We start from the raw sequence: 22,410 nt of genomic DNA on the forward strand, positions 1-22,410 counted from the left end.
AAATACTAGAATAGGTGACTGAAGTGGACCAGGATGTAGCAAAGATTAGTCAGGATGAAGTGAGGAGGGCACTGAAGAGGATGAAGAGTGGAAAGGCAGTTGGTCCTGATGATATACCTGTAGAGGTATGGAAGTGTCTAGGAGAGGTGGCGGTAGAGTTTCTGACTGGGTTGTTCAACAGGATCTTAGATGGTGAGAAGATGCCTGAGGAATGGAGGAGAAGTGTGCTGGTGCCCATTTTTAAGAACAAGGGAGATGTGCAGAGTTGTGGCAACTACAGAGGAATAAAGCTGATGAGCCATACAATGAAGTTATGGGAGAGAGTAGTGGAAGCTAGACTAAGGGCAGAAGTGAACATTTGTGAGCAGCAGTATGGTTTCATGCCAAAAAATAGTACTACAGATGCAGTATTTGCTTTGGGATGTTGATAGAGAAGTACAGAGAAGGCCAGAGGGAGCTGCATTGTGTTTTTGTAGATCTGGAGAAAGCTGATGACAGGGTGTCCAGAGAGGAACTGTGGTATTGTATGAGGAAGTCTGGAGTGGCAGAGAAGTATGTTAGAGCGGTGCAGGACATGTATGAGGACTGTAAGACAGTGGTGAGGTGTGTGTAGGTGTGACAGAGGAGTTCAAGGTGGAGGTGGGACTGCATCAGGGATCAGCTCTGAGCCCCTTCTTGTTGCTATGGTGATGGACAGGCTGACAGACGAGGTCAGACAGGAATCTCCATGGACTATGATGTTTGCAGATGACATTGTGATCTGCAGTGAGAGCAGGGAACAGGTGGAGGAGAAGCTAGAGAGGTGGAAGTTTGTCCTGGAAAGGAGAGGAATGAAGGTTAGCCGCAGTAAGACAGAGTACATGTGTGTGAAGGAGAGGAAACCAAGTGGAAGAGTGAGGTTACAGGGAGAAGAGATCAAGAAGGTGGAGGATTTTTTGGGTCAACAGTCCAGAGCAATGGAGAGTGTGGAAAAGAGGTGAAGAAGCGTGTCCAGGCAGGATGGAACGGGTGGAGGAAAGTGTCAGGTGTGATGTGTGATAGAAGAGTTTCAGCTAAAATGAAAGGAAAGGTGTACAAAACTGTGGTGAGACCAGCGATGTTGTTTGGTCTAGAGACAGTGTCACTGAGGAAAAGACAGGAGACAGAGCTGGAGGTAGCAGAGATGAAGATGCTGAGGTTCTCTCTGGGAGTGACCAGGAAGGATAGGATCAGGAATGAGTACATCAGAATGAGTACAACTGAGCTGGACCAAAACCAAATTCATGCATGTTGGTGACGGACCGGATCCACCTCCCCTGCAGTTGGGGGATGACACTGTGGAGCCTGTCAAGAGCTTTGTGTATCTGGGGTCCATAGTGACGGACAATGGGGACCTTGAACCAGAGATTCTCCGTAGAAGAGCTCTGGCAGCATCAGCTCTGCAGTCTCTCTGGAAGCCACTCTGGCGGCACCAGACCGTCTCCCGCAAGACGAAGCTCAGAATTTAAAACTCTGCCGTCCTCTCCATCCTGCTCTACGGCTCGGAAACTTGGCCCTTAAATAAAACCCAGTATAGATGGTTGTGATAGCAGGGCTCTCAGAACTGTCGAAAACTCCAGGTGGCCCCAGCGGGTTTCCAACAAAGTGCTTAGAGCCCACACGTGCCAGCCCAGAGCTTCTTGCCAGGCGGCACAACGTTGTACCCGTTGGTTTGGTCATGTCCTCTGCCTTCCCCCTGATCACCCAACAAGAGCCATTCTCCAGTTTGACCCTAAGACCGCAGGCTGGACATGACCTCGAGGCAAGCCCCGCACCCGAGGGCTTGACGTCATTGCGGACGACCCCCGACGACAGGGAGTCGCTGTGGAGGATGCAGAGCAGCTGGAACAAGACCGCAAGTGCTGGAAAAAACGGACTCATCTGGTTGGGTTAACGCACAGGGACGGGAACCCCCCCCCCCGCCCCCATCTCAAGAGCCCTACTGACTGACTGACGGATGAATAAATAATGTTGTATCATCAATGTGAAATTTAATAAAGAATTTAAACCCTTCAAATTTGAACTTCATCTTCTAAACATTGATTCTACTCACTTGTCAACCAGGAGGAAGAGTAATAGAGAAATAAAAACAGATCTAAAATCAGACAGAGAGACTGAAGGAGGAGCTAAGCTGTTCCTGACCAATAGTAGAGAGAGGAACTTCCATATTCAGCAGAATTTAACAACCAAACCAGAAACATGAGCTTCATTCAACATGCTGTCACTGCATCACTGTGTGTCCTCTCTACTGCTTCTCTACATTATAACAGGTATGGAGATCATGCAGCATGAAGACAGTTCATTTCATGACATCTGAATGTCCATCATTGATTCCAGAGTTCTTGTGTCTTTAGGTTTCAGCTGTGAAGAACTCACTCCAGTCCAGAAAGAACAGTCCGGTTCAGAAGACACAACTGTTACTCTGTCCTACAAATACCACAAACCAGCAACTGGTGCTGATGTTTTCTTCTGGTATCGACAATATCCAGGAAAACCACCAGAGTTCCTCATCTCCCACTTTGGAACAAGAACTAATTCCGAGTCCAGACTGTTAGCTGCAGTGAGTGTAGATCAAACCCAGATGGATCTGCAGATCTCCTCTGCTGCAGTGACAGACTCTGCTCTGTTCTACTGTGCTGTGAGGCCCACAGTGACAGCAAACCCACAGTCTCTGTACAAAAACACAAGCTGCTGGAAACCTTCATTCACTCTGATCAACTTACCCCTGACCTCCACCAGGGGGCGACATTATCCAGTAGCAGGTGGATTAATTCTGCACTGTGTCAATAAGAACTGCTGCTGACAAGAGAACAATTGTCAGTGTGAATGTGGAACATCAGCTAGTTCCTCCTGATCATTAAAACCTGCTGGTAGAGATGGAGCATTGGCTGTGGATGATTCTAGCTGCTCTCTTCTTTGGTGAGACACAAATCACGTCATTTAAAACCCTTTCACACCATAAAGGTTTTTGATTGATTCATCTCTTCCTCTGTTTGTTCTCTTCTTCCCCAGAATGTAAAGGAGAAGACAAAGTGATCCAGACAACAGGAGATGTCATTGCTCCTGAAGGAGGTTCAGTCACACTCGACTGTAAATATTTCTCCAGCGACACACGTCCAAACCTGCTTTGGTACAAACAGGATGGAAACAACGGCCCCAAATTCATGCTGAGTCGCTATAAACTGGATGAAGGAAACACAGAAGCTGAGTTCAGAGAGAGATTTTCATCCAGACTGAATTCCTCCTCAAGATCAGTTCCTCTGAAGATCCAGAACCTCCAGCCGTCTGACTCTGCTGTGTACTACTGTGTTGTGAGGCCCACAGTGACAGGAAACACCAGAACTCTGTACAAAAACCTGTTGAGTCGAGTTGAAAGGACTAGACTAACGGCTAGAGCCGCTAACCGGAGGAGAGTCAAGCCCTCCGTCCCCTCCGTCATCACGGGGAACGTGAACTCTCTACCCAACAAGTTGGACGAACTGACGGCGCTGTGCAGGACTGATCATCGCTACCGGGAGACCAGCTTGTTGGTGTTCTCAGAGACGTGGCTAACTGGTGACGTGCCGGACGCTAACGTCCGACTAACCGGCTTCTCCTCCGTCCGAGCGGACCGGGACACGAACACCACCGGTAAGAAGAAAGGAGGTGGATTAATCATCTACACCAACGATAGATGGTGCCATCCGGGACATGTGACGGTGAAATCAACACTGTGTAACCGCGACCTGGAGCTAACAGCTGTTAGCATCAGACCCTACTACCCGGCGCGTGAATTCTCACACGTCATCGTCCTCGCCGTCTACATCCCTCCACGTGCGGACCCTGAGACGGCACGCGAGACCATCTGTGGGACCACCTCTGCTCTACGGACCCAGCACCCGGAGGCGCTCATCATTATCACCGGTGACTTTAATCACGTAACCTTGGACTCATCTCTCCCCACAATGGTCCAGTGTGTAGACTGTCCCACACGGAAGAACAGAACCATCGATCTGTTCTACACTAATGCTAAGGAGGCATACACCGCCACCCCCCTCCCTCCACTAGGTAAATCAGACCATAACCTAGTGTACCTACAGCCCACCTACATCCCGCTGGTGAAACGGCTGCCAGCAACAACACGACAGGTCAGGAGGTGGTCCCCGGAAGCAGAGGAGATGCTGAGGAACTGCTTCCAGACCACCGACTGGGATGTTATTGTGGGCTCACATGGGGAAGACATTGAGGGGGCAGCTCAGTGTTTTACAGACTACATGAACTTCTGTGTGGACACCGTGGCCCCTGTCAGGACAATCAGGTGTTACCCCAACAACAAACCATGGGTAACCAAGGAAGTCAAGGCTGTCCTGAACAGGAAGAAGCGGGCGTTCAGGAGCAAGAACGAGGAGGAGATGAGGAAGGCCCAGAAGGAAGTGAGACTCTGCCTGAGGGAGGCCAAGGAGGCGTACAGGAGGAAGCTGGAGAAGCAGCTGGGGCGCAACCAAGTGCGGGAGGTCTGGAATGGGATGAGAACCATCACCGGACACGGGAAAGGGCGCAGCACTGTGGAGGGGAATATTGAACGAGCGAATGAACTTAACAGCTTTTTCAATCGGTTCAGCTCCCCCACCACTCCCGGCTCCTCGTACCAGGCCTCTCCTGGCCTACAGACCTCTCCTGGCCTACAGGCCTCTTCTGGCCCTACAGACCGCTCCACTGATGCTCCCTCCTCCTGTCCTTCCTCTCCTTCCACCCCCACTTCTCCCGAGCCCACTCCAAGAACTGCGAAGCTCAACGGCCCCACCTCAACCACTGGACTTCCAACCTCGCCACAACCTCCTGCTCCCACCACGACCGAGACCATCATCACTGCAGACCTGGTGACGACAACGCTGAGGAGGCTCCGTCCCTACAAGGCGGCTGGACCAGATAAGGTCTCCCCAAGACTCCTCCGAGCCTGTGCTTCGGAACTAGGGGACCCCCTGCAACAATTGTTCAACCTCAGTCTGCGGCTGGGGAGGGTCCCGTCACTGTGGAAGACCTCCTGCATTGTCCCTGTACCCAAGAAAGGACGCCCTACTGAGCTCAACGACCACCGACCGGTCGCTCTTACCTCCCACGTAATGAAGACCCTAGAGCGACTGGTCCTGGAGCTCATGCGTCCACAGGTGCAGGGTGCTATGGACCCTCTCCAGTTTGCCTATCAGGCCAAGGTTGGGGTTGACGATGCTGTCATGTACCTCCTCCACCGCACACTCTCCTACCTGGACGCCGGGGGCTGTGCCGTCAGAGTGCTCTTCTTCGACTTTTCGAGTGCCTTCAACACCATCCAGCCCCAGCTCCTGCAGGATAAACTGACCTCCATGGCTGTGGACCCCTACCTCGTGAGCTGGATTACGGACTACCTAACGGACAGACCCCAGTACGTCCGTATGGGGGACTGTTTGTCTTCTATGGTGACCAGCAGCACGGGGGCGCCACAGGGGACCGTTCTGTCCCCCATTCTCTTCACCCTCTACACATCAGACTTCAAGCACAACTCGGATACATGCCACATACAGAAGTACTCCGATGACACCGCGATAGTGGCATGTATCCGGGAGGGTGATGAGGGGGGGTACAGGGCATTGGTGGCTGACTTCGTGGAGTGGTGCCAACAGAACCAGCTCCAGCTCAACGTCTCCAAGACTAAGGAGATGGTTCTGGATTTCCGGCGGGCACCTCCCTCTCCACAGCCGGTGATCATCAAAGGCAGTGAGGTGGAGGTGGTAGGAAACTATAAGTACCTGGGACTGCAGCTAGACAGCAGACTGGACTGGTCACTCAACTCCAACTGTGTGTACAAGAAGGGGCAGAGCAGGATGTACTTCCTAAGGAGGCTGGCCTCCTTCAACATCTGTCCTGAGCTCCTTCTCATGTTCTATCAGTCCGTAGTCTCCAGTGTGCTGTCATACGCCATTGTGTGTTGGGGTGGGGGGGCCAGGAAAAGAGATATGGACCGTCTGAACAGACTCATCCGCAGAGCAGGCTCAGTGGTCGGGCTGAGCCTGGACTCTGTGGATACGCTTCTGGAGAGCAGGACCATGTCTAAAATTAAGGCCATCATGAACAACACCAGGCACCCCCTACACACCACCTTCTCCCAGCAGAGAAGCACCTTCAGCGGCAGACTGCTGTCACACAGCGCCTCCACAGAGAGGCTGAGGTCCTCCTTTGTGCCCCGTGCCATCAGGGGGTACAATGACTCTCTCAGGAGGAGCGGGGGGGAGGTGGCGAGGTCAGCACGGGGTTGAATATGGATTTAATTTAATTTAATTTAAATTTAATTTTATACTGTTGTATATATATAGGGCGACACGGTGGCGCAGTGGTTAGCGCTGCTGCCTCACAACACAGCGGACCCGGGTTCGAGTCCCGCTCTGTGCGGAGTTCGCATTCTCTCCCCGTGTCTGCGTGGGTTCTCTCCGGGTTCTCCGGCTTCCTCCCACCTCCAAAAGCATGCGCTTCAGGTTGATTGGCCGGTCCCAAATTGACCATAGGAGTGAGTGTGTGAGTGAATGATTTGTTTGTTTCTATGTGGCTCCGCGGTGCACTGGCGTCGTGCCTGGAGTGTCCCCCGCCTCACGCCCTGAGACTGCCAGGATAGGCACTGGCTACCCCGCGACCTGCGTTAGCGGATTAAGCGGATTTGGAAAATGAATGAATGAATGAATGTATATATATATATAATTTATTTATTTTTTATACTGTTTTATATTTTAATTCAATTTTATACTGTTTAGATTTTATTTTATACTGTTTATATTTTAATACTGTAATATTTTTAAATTTTATACTGTTTATATTTTAGTTATAGTTTAGCATATAAGTCCTGTTAGTGTTGCATGTGTCTGTCTGTTAGTGTAATGTATGTCTTGTGGTATGTCTTGTGGTGTCAGTGTTTCCTTTTCTCCTGGTGTTTATCCAGTATTATTTGTTATTTAATGCCTGAGCAGTGGATATATGCAATTTCCTCCGGGATTAATAAAGTATCTATCTATCTATCTATCTATCTATCTATCTATCTATCTATCTATCTATCTATCTATCTATCTATCTATCTATCTATCTATCTATCTATCTATCTATCTATCTATCTATCTATCTATCTATCTATCTATTCTCAAATAAGCAATAACAACACAACTCCATCTTTCACAAAATGACATTCCTTGTCTGTCCACCAGGAGGAAGTTACTGAACAAAAGAACAATACAAACCTGAAATCAGACAGAGAAACTGGAGGAGGAGCTAAGCGGTTCCTGACCAATAGGGGAACTTCCATAGTCAGTACAATTTAATAGCCAAACCAGAAACATGAGCTTCATTCAACATGCTGTCACTGCATCACTGTGTGTCCTCTCTACTGCTTCTCTACATTATAACAGGTATGGAGATCATGCAGCATGAAGACAGTTCATTTCATTACATCTGAATGTCCATCATTGATTCCAGAGTTCTTGTGTCTTTAGGTTTCAGCTGTGAAGAACTCACTCCAGTCCAGAAAGAACAGTCCGGTTCAGAAGACACAACTGTTACTCTGTCCTACAAATACCACAAACCAGCAACTGGTGCTGATGTTTTCTTCTGGTATCAACAATATCCAGGAAAACCACCAGAGTTCCTCATGTCTCACTTGGGAACACAAAATAAATCCCAGTCCAGACTGTTAGCTGCAGTGAGTGTAGATCAAACCCAGATGGATCTGCAGATCTCCTCTGCTGCAGTGACAGACTCTGCTCTGTTCTACTGTGCTGTGAGGCCCACAGTGACAGCAAACCCACAGTCTCTGTACAAAAACACAAGCTGCTGGAAACCTTCATTCACTCTGATCAACTTACCCCTGACCTCCACCAGGGGGCGACATTATCCAGTAGGCGGTGGACTAATTCTGCACTGTGTCAATAAGAACTGCTGCTGACAAGAGAACAATTGTCAGTGTGAATGTGGAACATCAGCTAGTTCCTCCTGATCATTAAAACCTGCTGGTAGAGATGGAGCATTGGCTGTGGATGATTCTAGCTGCTCTCTTCTTTGGTGAGACACAAATCACGTCATTTAAAACCCTTTCACACCATAAAGGTCTTTATTGATTCATCTCTTCCTCTGTTTGTTCTCTTCTTCCCCAGAATGTAAAGGAGAAGACAAAGTGATCCAGACAACAGGAGATGTCATTGCTCCTGAAGGAGGTTCAGTCACACTCGACTGTAAATATTTCACCAGCGACACACGTCCAAACCTGCTTTGGTACAAACAGGATGGAAACAACGGCCCCAAATTCATGCTGAGTCGCTATAAACTGGATGAAGGAAACACAGAAGCTGAGTTCAGAGAGAGATTTTCATCCAGACTGAATTCCTCCTCAAGATCAGTTCCTCTGAAGATCCAGAACCTCCAGCCATCTGACTCTGCTGTGTACTACTGTGTTGTGAGGCCCACAGTGACAGGAAACACCAGAACTCTGTACAAAAACCTGTTGAAGCACAGACAACAGCATCCTCCACAACATCCACCAGAGGGAGTCACACACTGTTAAACTTCACTGATCTGTCCACGTCAGCTGTGGTTCATTGTTTAAACAGTTGGATTTCAAATCATGTGTTGACTCATTGTTAGTCTTTCTTTCAAGTAGTAATGTGAGTCTAAACAATGACATATTAGATGCTGGAGTCAGTTTAGACGTCTTCATTGTCAGAAGGCTGCTGTCCCAGACGGGGTGAATCCCAGTGTGCTTACATCCTGTACCTCTCAGCTATGTTTAGTCCTACAACATGTCTTCAGCATGAGACTGAGACTACAGAGTGTCCCTGTAATCTGGAAGACGTCTTCCCAGGGACCTGTACCAAAATACACAAAGGCCAAGTGGAGCTAATCATTATAGACCTGTATCGCTGACTTCCCACAATCATGAAGACCCTTGACAGAGTTGTCCAGAAGTTCCTCCGGCTCCTGGTCCAACCTCTAATAGATCCTCTAACATTTGCCTAACATTGGATGCCATCATCTACCTGGTGAATCATGTTTACGCTCATCTGGACAAGGTAGAAAACACCATGAGAGTCATGTTTATTGACCTCTCTAGTCCTTTGAACACAACCCAGAGGACTTTTCTCTTCTAGGTGAGAAGTTGACGACTGTGCAGGTTTACCATCCTCTAGTGTTCTGGATTGTTGACCGCCTCACTTCCAGACAACAGTTTGTGTTGAAGTCTGTGTGTCTGACAGTGTGGTCAGCAACTCTGGGGCCCCAAAAGGGCCAGGTCTGTCTCCTTTCCTCTTTACACCACTGACTTTAGCTACTACACAGAGACCTGTCATCTCCAGAAGTTTCCTGATGGTGGTTGGATGTATCAATAAAGGTAATGAGACAGAGTGTTATTTGTCCTTATGGTGGTCCAGAGTTGCCCTTTTGTTTCCCTTCACTTTCCACTAATTGCCTTGACTGGGTCAGGAACACATAGTCAGCTGCACCTGGAAGGGTCTTGACTTTGCAGAAGCAGGAACAAATAACTGAATTGAGAGAAAATCATGGTCTGAAGCTGAGCTTTGCTGATCTACCTTTTTTGATCTACCAATTATAATATGGATAATTTTAGTGTTTTTACTTTTTCTCCCCATACTTTCTGAAACAGCGAAACTGTCACAAAAGCAATTTCATCTTCAGCGATCAATAAGTCTTTTAACTTCCCACATAAACAACAACACAACTCCATCTTTCACAAAATGACATTCCTTGTCTGTCCAGGAGGAAGTTACTGAACAAAAGAACAATACAAACCTGAAATCAGACAGAGAAACTGAAGGAGGAGCTAAGCTGTTCCTGACCAATAGGGGAACTTCCATAGTCAGTACAATTTAATAGACAAACCAGAAACATGAGCTTCATTCAACATGCTGTCACTGCATCACTGTGTGTCCTCTCTACTGCTTCTCTACATTATAACAGGTATGGAGATCATGCAGCATGAAGACAGTTCATTTCATGACATCTGAATGTCCATCATTGATTCCAGAGTTCTTGTGTCTTTAGGTTTCAGCTGTGAAGAACTCACTCCAGTCCAGAAAGAACAGTCCGGTTCAGAAGACACAACTGTTACTCTGTCCTACAAATACCACAAACCAGCAACTGGTACTGATGTTTTCTTCTGGTATCGACAATATCCAGGAAAACCACCAGAGTTCCTCATCTCACACTTGGGAACAAGAAATAAATCCGAGTCCAGACTGTTAGCTGCAGTGAGTGTAGATCAAACCCAGATGGATCTGCAGATCTCCTCTGCTGCAGTGACAGACTCTGCTCTGTTCTACTGTGCTGTGAGGCCCACAGTGACAGCAAACCCACAGTCTCTGTACAAAAACACAAGCTGCTGGAAACCTTCATTCACTGTGATGAACTTACCCCTGACCTCCAGCAGGGGGCGACATTATCCAGTAGGAGGTGGACTAATTCTGCACTGTGTCAATAAGAACTGCTGCTGACAAGAGAACAATTGTCAGTGTGAATGTGGAACATCAGCTAGTTTTTGAATCATTTCTTGATTCCATCAAAGTAAAGTCCTGGATAAGTAAAACATTTAAGTGTCGGCTTGATATTTATACAATAGTATGTGTTGAAATCTGTGACACTGCTAATTTCCCCTTCCGGTTCTCAACAGGAGCAGACATGTTCCTTCTGTCTCCCGTTGTCTCTCTCTCTCTAACTCAAACTGTCACTGCATCTCTGCAATATTAAAATGAAGAGAGGAAAAGGAAAAGCAGAGTAGTATGTAAACAAAAATACGATAGATAATCTAGACCAGATCTTCTTTTCAATAGAAAAGGTAAGGAGTGACATCAAAGAAGACTTTGAAGAAATGTTGGAAGAAAAGTTACAAACAAAGATCCCAGTTTGTCGGCACGCTGTGAGGTGGCAGCCCCACCAGCCGATTATCTTGCGGAGGGCTAACAACCCATCCAGGAGAAACTCCTTTGTTATGAAACTGACCAGAAAAAGAAGCCCAACTGACCAACACGATAACGAGCCCCAGCCTGCCCCCGAACCAACGAATACGGATCAACCTTTGTCGTAGGACCCGTGTCGCCACGTGGAACGTCCGGACACTCCTTCGCCCCGGGGTCTTCCCAAAGGCCCTTCGTCAGTGCCTCATCAGCTGGACTCCTCTGAGCGACAGACTGATGTCGGCTCGCTTTCTCCACCAACACGGCAAGATGATAGTCATTGTTTCCTATGCTCCCACAGATGTCGCTGATGAGGATGTGAAGGATGCCTTCTTTGACCAACTCCATCAGGCTGTTGGTCAAGCCCCACCTCATGACATCACCATTATTTTCACTGACGCCAATGCCACTCTTTCCAGCAGTGATCGGTCCACAGGCTCACCTGTTGGTACAACTTTTGCTGACAGGCTTACAAACGACAACGGTCGCCGCCTTCTCCTTCTCTGCCACCACAACAACCTCTGCGTCGCTGACACTTGGTTCCCCAGGAAACTAGTCCATGACAGGACATGGTACAGCCCAGATGGCAGAACCAGGAGAGCGTGGGACCACATCCTCATCTCCCAACGCTGGAAGTCGTTTGTCACCAACTGTCGTGTGTAGAGGAGCAGAGCTTGGCAACACTGACCACCGCCTGCTGGTGGCCAAGCTTAAGTTAAAGCTGCGAGCCAACAAGAACACCAAGACTCAACCTCGCCTGGACTCCTCTCTACTCAGTGATCAAAACATTGCCACTGAGTTCAGTTGCTCCGTCCGCCGCACCTTCGATGCCTTGACCACTGACAAAGTGACAGACCGGCAGACCCTCAAGGATTGAGTCATCCAGTCAGCTCATAATGTCCTTGGATGCTCTCGATCCTCCCCCAAAAAGCCTCGGGTATCGGAGAGGACACTCCACATCATCGATCGGCGGCGCCAAGCCAGGCTCCAAGGCGACCTGACTGATTACTGGCGACTGAACCACCAGTGCAATGTAGCCATAGCTGAGGACATGGAGAATTTCTTGCAAGCACAAGCTGAACACCTCGAGTCCGCGGCCAATACCAACAACATGAGCCATGTCTTCACTTTGCTGTGCCAAGCTCGCAATGGCCCACGCATCAAGACAGCCCTGGTGAAAGACTCTGATGGCTACATCATAACAGAAGCAGACTGCCTCGCGCGCTGGAAAGAGCACTTCAGCCTCCTTTTGCAGCACAGTTCCACCCCAACTGATCCCACCATTATCGCGGCTGCAAACACCACAGTCCCTAGTGACGCCTGCAGTACAGATCCCATCACACCCGAGGAAGTCAGAACCGCTCTGAAATAACTCAACAACAGGAAAGCCCCTGGTATCTGTGCATTAACGGCTGAGATGCTAAAATCTGGTGGTGACAGTCTTGTTGAGTGGCTCACCCACACCTTCAACCATGTGTGGGAGACAGAGAGACTTCCCAGAGACTGGACCAGAGGAGTCGTCCTACCCTTCTGGAAACATAAGGGTGACAGGCTAGTCTGCAGCAACCACAGAGGCATTACACTTCTCTCCATCCCCGGAAAGCTCTTCACCAGGATCTTGCTCACCCGTGCTCTCCCAGCCATCAGAAGTAGCCGCCATCTCCAGCAGGCTGGCTTCATGCCTAACAGCTCCACCACAGACCACATCTCTGCCATTCGCCTGCTCATAGAGAAGACCCATGAATTCCGCCAAGATCGCCATCTATACATCGGGTTCATTGATCTGAAGGCTGCCTTTGATACTGTCTGCCATGCCTCACTCTGGAGCATTCTACAGACCCTTGGAGCACCACCTAAGATTGTTAACCTGCTCAAGCTGCTCTACAGCAATGCAGAGAGCTGTGTCCATATCAACGGTAGAGACTCTGACTGGTTCCACATCTCCAGTGGCGTTCACCAGGGCTGTGTGGCCGCTCCTGACCTTTTTAACTGTATCATTGATCATCTGATGTCCAGGGTCTGTGAGCGAGTCCCTGTTGTGTCCCTCGGAAACTACCGACCTGGAGTATGCTGACGACACCATCCTACTCAGCTCATCCTACAGCCAGCTGAGAGACGCCCTGGTCATATACAGAGGAGAGGCAGAGAAGCTTGGTCTTCGAGTGAGCTGGACCAAAACCAAATTCATGCATATTGGTGACGGACCGGATCCACCTCCCCTGCGGCTGGGGGATGACACTGTGGAGCCTGTCAAGAGCTTTGTGTATCTGGGGTCCATAGTAACGAACAATGGGGACCTTGAACCAGAGATTCTCCGTAGAAGAGCTCTGGCAGCATCAGCTCTGCAGTCTCTCTGGAAGCCACTCTGGAGGCACCAGACCTTCTCCCGCAAGACGAAGCTCAGAATTTAAAACTCTGCCGTCCTCTCCTTCCTGCTCTACTGCTCGGAAACTTGGCCCTTAAATAAAACCCTGGCTGCCAGTATAGATGGTTGTGATAGCAGGGCTCTCAGAACTGACGAAAACATCAGGTGGCCCCAGCGGGTTTCCAACAAAGTGCTTAGAGCCCACACGTGCCAGCCCAGAGCTTCTTGCCAGGCGGCACAACGTTGTACCCGTTGGTTTGGTCATGTCCTCTGCCTTCCCCCTGATCACCCAACAAGAGCCATTCTCCAGTTTGACCCTAAGATCGCAGGCTGGACATGACCTCGAGGCAAGCCCCGCACCCGAGGGCTTGACGTCATTGCGGGCGACCCCCGACGACAGGGAGTCGCTGTGGAGGATGCAGAGCAGCTGGAACAAGACCGCCAGTGCTGGAAAAAACGGACTCATCTGGTTGGGTTAACGCACAGGGACGGGACCCCCCCCCTCCATCACAAGAGCCCTACTGCCTGACTGACGGATGAATAAATAATGTTGTATCATCAATGTGAAATTTAATAAAGAATTTAAACCCTTCAAATTTGAACTTCATCTTCTAAACATTGATTCTACTCATTTGTCAACCAGGAGGAAGAGTAATAGAGAAATAAAAACAGATCTAAAATCAGACAGAGAGACTGAAGGAGGAGCTAAGCTGTTCCTGACCAATAGAAGAGAGAGGAACTTCCATAGTCATCAGAATTTAATAGACAAACCTGAAACATGAGCTTCATTCAACATGCTGTCACTGCATCACTGTGTGTCCTCTCTACTGCTTCTCTACATTATAACAGGTATGGAGATCATGCAGCATGAAGACAGTTCATTTCATGACATCTGAATGTCCATCATTGATTCCAGAGTTCTTGTGTCTTTAGGTTTCAGCTGTGAAGAACTCACTCCAGTCCAGAAAGAACAGTCCGGTTCAGAAGACACAACTGTTACTCTGTCCTACAAATACCACAAACCAGCAACTGGTGCTGATTTTTTCTTCTGGTATCGACAATATCCAGGAAAACCACCAGAGTTCCTCATCTACCACTGGGGAACACAAAATAAATCCGAGTCCAGACTGTTAGCTGCAGTGAGTGTAGATCAAACCCAGATGGATCTGCAGATCTCCTCTGCTGCAGTGACAGACTCTGCTCTGTTCTACTGTGCTGTGAGGCCCACAGTGACAGCAAACCCACAGTCTCTGTACAAAAACACAAGCTGCTGGAAACCTTCATTCACTGTGATGAACTTACCCCTGACCTCCAGCAGGGGGCGACATTATCCAGTAGGAGGTGGACTAATTCTGCACTGTGTCAATAAGAACTGCTGCTGACAAGAGAACAATTGTCAGTGTGAATGTGGAACATCAGCTAGTTCCTCCTGATCATTAAAACCTGCTGGTAGAGATGGAGCATTGGCTGTGGATGATTCTAGCTGCTCTCTTCTTTGGTGAGACACAAATCACGTCATTTAAAACCCTTTCACACCATAAAGTTTTTGATTGATTCATCTCTTCCTCTGTTTGTTCTCTTCTTCCCCAGAATGTAAAGGAGAAGACAAAGTGATCCAGACAACAGGAGATGTCATTGCTCCTGAAGGAGGTTCAGTCACACTCGACTGTAAATATTTCACCAGCTTCTCGAATGTAAACCTGCTTTGGTACAAACAGGATGGAAACAACGGCCCCAAATTCATGCTGAGTCGCTATAAACTGGATGAAGGAAACACAGAAGCTGAGTTCAGAGAGAGATTTTCATCCAGACTGAATTCCTCCTCAAAATCAGTTCCTCTGAAGATCCAGAACCTCCAGCCGTCTGACTCTGCTGTGTACTACTGTGTTGTGAAGCCCACAGTGACAGGAAACACCAGAACTCTGTACAAAAACCTGTTGAAGCACAGACAACAGCATCCTCCACAACATCCACCAGAGGGAGTCACACACTGTTAAACTTCACTGATCTGTCCACGTCAGCTGTGGTTCATTGTTTAAACAGTTGGATTTCAAATCATGTGTTGACTCATTGTTAGTCTTTCTTTCAAGTAGTAATGTGAGTCTGAACAATGACATATTAGATGCTGGAGTCAGTTTAGACGTCTTCATTGTCAGAAGGCTGCTGTCCCAGACGGGGTGAATCCCAGTGTGCTTACATCCTGTACCTCTCAGCTATGTTTAGTCCTACAACATGTCTTCAGCATGAGACTGAGACTACAGAGTGTCCCTGTAATCTGGAAGACGTCTTCCCAGGAACCTGTACCAAAATACACAAAGGCCAAGTGGAGCTAATCATTATAGACCTGTATCGCTGACCTCCCACAATCATGAAGACCCTTGACAGAGTTGTCCAGAAGTTCCTCCGGCTCCTGGTCCAACCTCTAATGGATCCTCTGACATTCGCCTAACATTGGATGCCATCATCTACCTGGTGAATCATGTTTACGCTCATCTGGACAAGGTAGAAAACACCATGAGAGTCATGTTTATTGACCTCTCTAGTCCTTTGAACACAACCCAGAAGACTTTTCTCTTCTAGGTGAGAAGTTGACGACTGTGCAGGTTTACCATCCTCTAGTGTTCTGGATTGTTGACCGCCTCACTTCCAGACAAGAGTTTGTGTTGAAGTCTGTGTGTCTGACAGTTTGGTCAGCAACTCTGGGGCCCCAAAAGGGCCAGGTCTGTCTCTTTTCCTCTTTACACCACTGACTTTAGCTACTACACAGAGACCTGTCATCTCCAGAAGTTTCCTGATGGTGGTTGGATGTATCAATAAAGGTAATGAGACAGAGTGTTATTTGTCCTCATGGTTGTCCAGAGTTGCCCTTTTTTTACCCTTCACTTTCCACTAATTGCCTTGACTGGGTCAGGAACACATAGTCAGCTGAAGCTGGAAGGGTCTTGACTTTGCAGAAGCAGGAACAAATACAGGTAGTCGTCGACTTACGACCTGTGCAACTTACGACCGATCGACTTTACGACCACAATGTCCGGGTAACGCGGGCATTCCCTCCAGCCACAGTACTCACGCTCTGAGGCTCCCGCGCTCTCTTCAGTCCCCACGGCGCACACACGCTGTTCAGTCACACTGTGAGATCAATAGCCCAGCCCACTACTGATGGGCTGGGCTGCTTAGGAGGCTGTGACGGAGAAATGTATGAATGGCGTATGGAAAAACTGTCAAGCGTTACGTGAACTCTTCTGCTGGATTTGAAAGTGACGGAGAACTTGATCAGATTCGAGAGAAAATAGTGAAACTGGCAAAAAACCTCTCCTTGGAGAACTTACGAAAGATCGCGCTGTATGAAGAAGTGATCGCGCTGGAAGAAGAAAGAGTGGAAGAAGAAGAGAGAAGCAGAGAAAGAAGAGGAGGAAACAGAAAAAATGTCCACCACCAAAGGCTTGTCAGAAGGCTTTTCCCTGTTAAATAAACTCCGTGCACACTTTGAAGAAATGCACATAGAACATAGAAACATTTGCTAGGATTGAACGGATGGCAAACGAGGCTTTCCGTCCATATCGTGAAATTTATGAGGAGAAAAAGAAACGAACAATTCAGACAAAGCTCACAATGATTATGAAAAGATCGTCTCCCGCTCCCACCAACCCACACGCTGCCCCAGCTGACGATCCGGACGACCCCCAGCCAAGAACCAGCGCTGCTGGATTGAATTTTTACGTAAGAGTCGATTTACGACCAAGTCGAGTTACGACCGATCTGTCGGTCCCAATCGCGGTTGTAAGTCGGCAACTACCTGTAACTGAATTGAGAGAAAATCATGGTCTGAAGCTGAGCTTCGCTGATCTACCTTTTTTGATCTACAAATTATAATATAATTTCAAGTGTTTCTACTTTTTCTCTCATACTTTCTGAAGCAGCGAAACTGGAGCAAAAGCAATTTCATCTTCACTGCAATAAGTCTGTTTCAATAAATCTTTTAATTCCCCAAATAAACAATAACAACACAACTCTATCTGTCAGAAAATTAAGTTCCTTGTCTGTCCACCAGGAAGAAGTTACTTAACAATACAATAATCAAATCAGACAGAAAGAATGAAGGAGGAGCTAAGCTGTTCCTGACCAATAGAAGAGAGAGGAACTTCCATCTTCAGCAGAATTTAACAACCAAACCAGAAACATGAGCTTCATTCAACATGCTGTCACTGCATCACTGTGTGTCCTCTCTACTGCTTCTCTACATTATAACAGGTATGGAGATCATGCAGCATGAAGACAGTTCATTTCATGACATCTGAATGTCCATCATTGATTCCAGAGTTCTTGTGTCTTTAGGTTTCAGCTGTGAAGAACTCACTCCAGTCCAGAAAGAACAGTCCGGTTCAGAAGACACAACTGTTACTCTGTCCTACAAATACCACAAACCAGCAACTGGTGCTGATGTTTTCTTCTGGTATCGACAATATCCAGGAAAACCACCAGAGTTCCTCATCTCACACTTGGGAACAAGAAATAAATCCGAGTCCAGACTGTTAGCTGCAGTGAGTGTAGATCAAACCCAGATGGATCTGCAGATCTCCTCTGCTGCAGTGACAGACTCTGCTCTGTTCTACTGTGCTGTGAGGCCCACAGTGACAGCAAACCCACAGTCTCTGTACAAAAACACAAGCTGCTGGAAACCTTCATTCACTCTGATCAACTTACCCCTGACCTCCACCAGGGGGCGACATTATCCAGTAGGAGGTGGACTAATTCTGCACTGTGTCAATAAGAACTGCTGCTGACAAGAGAACAATTGTCAGTGTGAATGTGGAACATCAGCTAGTTCCTCCTGATCATTAAAACCTGCTGGTAGAGATGGAGCATTGGCTGTGGATGATTCTAGCTGCTCTCTTCTTTGGTGAGACACAAATCACGTCATTTAAAACCCTTTCACACCATAAAGGTCTTTATTGATTCATCTCTTCCTCTGTTTGTTCTCTTCTTCCCCAGAATGTAAAGGAGAAGACAAAGTGATCCAGACAACAGGAGATGTCATTGCTCCTGAAGGAGCTTCAGTCACACTCGACTGTAAATATTTCACCAGCTTCTCAGGTCCAACCCTGTTTTGGTACAAACAGGATGGAAACAACGGCCCCAAATTCATGCTGAGTCGCTATAAACTGGATGAAGGAAACACAGAAGCTGAGTTCAGAGAGAGATTTTCATCCAGACTGAATTCCTCCTCAAAATCAGTTCCTCTGAAGATCCAGAACCTCCAGCCGTCTGACTCTGCTGTGTACTACTGTGTTCTGAGGCCCACAGTGACAGGAAACACCAGAACTCTGTACAAAAACCTGTTGAAGCACAGACAACAGCATCCTCCACAACATCCACCAGAGGGAGTCACACACTGTTAAACTTCACTGATCTGTCCACGTCAGCTGTGGTTCATTGTTTAAACACTTGAATCATGTGTTGACTCTATGTATTCTTCTACCCCGTTAAGATTTTGTACCTTTGGTAGGACAGCTTTAAAAATTCATTGTTAGTCTTTCTTTCAATTAGAAAAGTGAGTCCAGAACAATGACATATTAGATGCTGGAGTCAGTTTAGACGTCTTCATTGTCAGAAGGCTAGTGTCCCAGACGGGGTGAATCCCAGTGTGCTTACATCCTGTACCTATCAGCTATGTTCAGACCCACTACATGTGTTCAGAATTAGACTGAGACTACAGAGTGTCCCTGTAATCTGGAAGGCGTCTTCCCTGGTACCTGTACCAAATACACCACAGCCAAGTGGAGCTATGGATTATAGACCTGTAGCACTGGCCTCCCTCATCATGAAGAACCTCGACAGAGTCGTCCGGAAGTTCCTCCGGCCCCTGGTCCAACCATTAATAGATTCTCTGACATTTGCCGAACAATGGATGCCATCATCTACCTGCTGAATCATGTCTATTGTCACCTGGATAAGGTAGATAACCACATGAGAGTCATGTTTATTGACTTCTCTAGTGCTTTGAACACCATCGAGATTACTTTTCTCCTCGAGGTGAGAAGTTGACGACTGTCTCCTGGATTGTTAACCGCTTCACTTCCAGACAACAGTGTGTGTTTATGTTTCAAGTTTCAAGTTTATTTATTTTTATATAGCCCAGATTCACAAACAATGTCTCAAAGGGCTTTACAATCTGCACATGGACGATATCCCTCTGACCTTTGTGTGCTGCGAGCAATACGACCCTCACATCGGATAAGGAACAACTCCCCCCAAAACCCTTTTAACAGGGGAAAAAATTGATGGGAGAAACCTCAGGAAGACTGCAGAGGAGGGACCCCTCTTCCAGGAGTGGACAGGCGAAGCAATAGATACCGCATGTACAGATTAACAACACAGTATTAATAACAATGACAGTAACAATAATAAATGTATGACAAAGGCACGCTGATCCATCCAGTAGAGAGTCACCACCAGTCGATGAAGCACACAGAGGTCACCGATTGCCGAGGATCCACCACTCTGAGGACAGACCAGACAGTGCCTAAGTCATTGAGCTCAAAAAAGTTATAGTCAAGGTTACTCTGCCAACTCCCCAAAACCACAGCAGAACCAAATGAGGCAGAACCAGCACTCCCCTAGTGGATGGTGAAACAGGACCACTTTGCAGCTTGTGCTATCGCTAGCCACGGAAGCAGACAGAGGTAGCCGACTGCCGATGATCCACCACACAAAGGCCTGTGAGAGAGAACAGGAGGAGGAGGGAGAGAGACAGAGAGAACAGGGGCAAGAGTGGTGCTAGAGGGACCAGAATAGCAGAGGATTAATGGGAGGCAGGGGCCTAACTAAGAAATCCTACGGCTCGTCGGCAGGACTAGGCTAAACCTAAACATTGAGACTGCCACCCCCGATATTACTTATATGTTAGGTCGAACAGATATGTTTTGAGTCTAGATTTAAAGACATTTACAGATTCAGACTGTCTAATATTTATAGGGAGGTTATTCCACAAGAAAGGGGCCCGATAGGAGAAGGCCCTCTGGCCAGCTGACTTCTTTTTAACTCTAGGAACACACAAGAGACCAGTATTCTGAGAGCGGAGAGCCCTAGTCGGCGTGTAATGTTTAACAAGATCAGACAGGTAGGTTGGAGCAAGCCCATTTATGCTTTTGTATGTCAATAAGAGTACCTTAAAATCGGATCTAACATGAATCGGGAGCCAATGCAATGCAGCTAAAACTGAGGTGATGTGGTCAAATTTCCTAGTTTTAGTTAATATTCTTGCTGCTGTGTTCTGAACCATCTGAAGGCCCCTAGTTCTAGACCGAGGCAACCCCGATAACAGAATATTACAATAGTCAAGTCTAGAGGACACAAAGGCATGAATCAAAATCTCTGCATCAGCCATGGCTAGAGAGGACATAATTTTGTAAATATTACGTAGATGAAAGAAGGCGATGTTTGTCACCTCTTTAATATGCTTGTCAAAGGCAAGAGTTGAATCTAACGTTACTCTAAGATTCTTGACTGTTGAACTATGGGTTATAAAACAGTGCAATGTCTGTGTGTCCGACAGTGTGGTCAGCAACTCTGGGGCCCCAAAAGGGCCAGGTCTGTCTCCTTTCCTCTTTACACCACTGACTTTAGCTACTACACAGAGACCTGTCATCTCCAGAAGTTTCCTGATGACAGTGGTGGTTGGATGTATCAATAAAGGTAATGAGACAGAGTGTTATTTGTCCTTATGGAAGTCCAGAGTTGCCCTTTTGTTTCCCTTCACTTTCCACTAATTGCCTTGACTGGGTCAGGAACACATAGTCAGCTGAAGCTGGAAGGGTCTTGACTTTGCAGAAGCAGGAACAAATAACTGAATTGAGAAAAAATCATGGTCTGAAGCTGAGCTTTGCTGATCTACCTTTTTTGATCTACCAGTTATAATATGGATAATTTTAGTGTTTTTACTTTTTCTCCCCATACTTTCAGAAGCAGTGAAACTAAAAAAAGCAATTTCATCTTCAGCGATCAATAAGTCTTAACTTCCCAAATAAACAACAACACAACTCCATCTTTCACAAAATGACATTCCTTGTCTGTCCACCAGGAGGAAGTTACTGAACAAAAGAACAATACAAACCTGAAATCAGACAGAGAGACTGAAGGAGGAGCTAAACGGTTCCTGACCAATAGGGGAACTTCCATAGTCAGTAAAATTTAATAGACAAACCTGAAACATGAGCTTCATTCAAAATGCTGTCACTGCATCACTGTGTGTCCTCTCTACTGCTTCTCTACATTATAACAGGTATGGAGATCATGCAGCATGAAGACAGTTCATTTCATGACATCTGAATGTCCATCATTGATTCCAGAGTTCTTGTGTCTTTAGGTTTCAGCTGTGAAGAACTCACTCCAGTCCAGAAAGAACAGTCCGGTTCAGAAGACACAACTGTTACTCTGTCCTACAAATACCACAAACCAGCAACTGGTGCTGATGTTTTCTTCTGGTATCGACAATATCCAGGAAAACCACCAGAGTTCCTCATCTCACACTTGGGAACACAAAATAAATCCCAGTCCAGACTGTTAGCTGCAGTGAGTGTAGATCAAACCCAGATGGATCTGCAGATCTCCTCTGCTGCAGAGACAGAGCTGGAGGTAGCAGAGATGAAGATGCTGAGGTTCTCTCTGGGAGTGACCAGGAAGGATAGGATCAGGAATGAGTACATCAGAATGAGTACAACTGAGCTGGACCGAAACCAAATTCATGCATATTGGTGACGGACCGGATCCACCTCCCCTGCGGCTGGGGGATGACACTGTGGAGCCTGTCAAGAGCTTTGTGTATCTGGGGTCCATAGTAACGAACAATGGGGACCTTGAACCAGAGATTCTCCGTAGAAGAGCTCTGGCAGCATCAGCTCTGCAGTCTCTCTGGAAGCCACTCTGGAGGCACCAGACCTTCTCCCGCAAGACGAAGCTCAGAATTTAAAACTCTGCCGTCCTCTCCTTCCTGCTCTACTGCTCGGAAACTTGGCCCTTAAATAAAACCCTGGCTGCCAGTATAGATGGTTGTGATAGCAGGGCTCTCAGAAC

At 47.4% G+C, this 22,410-nt stretch overlaps 1 gene segment (V, D, J or C); it reads left to right on the plus strand.

The window, feature by feature from the left end:
• The first annotated feature begins 14,132 nt into the window (after nt 1-14,132).
• LOC137612381 (T cell receptor alpha variable 3-like) lies at nt 14,133-15,561 on the plus strand. The segment is given in 5 exon segments: nt 14,133-14,187; nt 14,272-14,567; nt 15,057-15,214; nt 15,316-15,380; nt 15,552-15,561. Coding segments are annotated over 5 exon segments (584 nt in total).
• Nucleotides 15,562-22,410: the final 6,849 nt, after the last annotated feature.

The sequence above is a fragment of the Antennarius striatus genome, chromosome 18 (genome assembly GCF_040054535.1).
Source record: "Antennarius striatus isolate MH-2024 chromosome 18, ASM4005453v1, whole genome shotgun sequence".
In the NCBI taxonomy this organism is placed as follows: Eukaryota; Metazoa; Chordata; class Actinopteri; order Lophiiformes; family Antennariidae; genus Antennarius; species Antennarius striatus.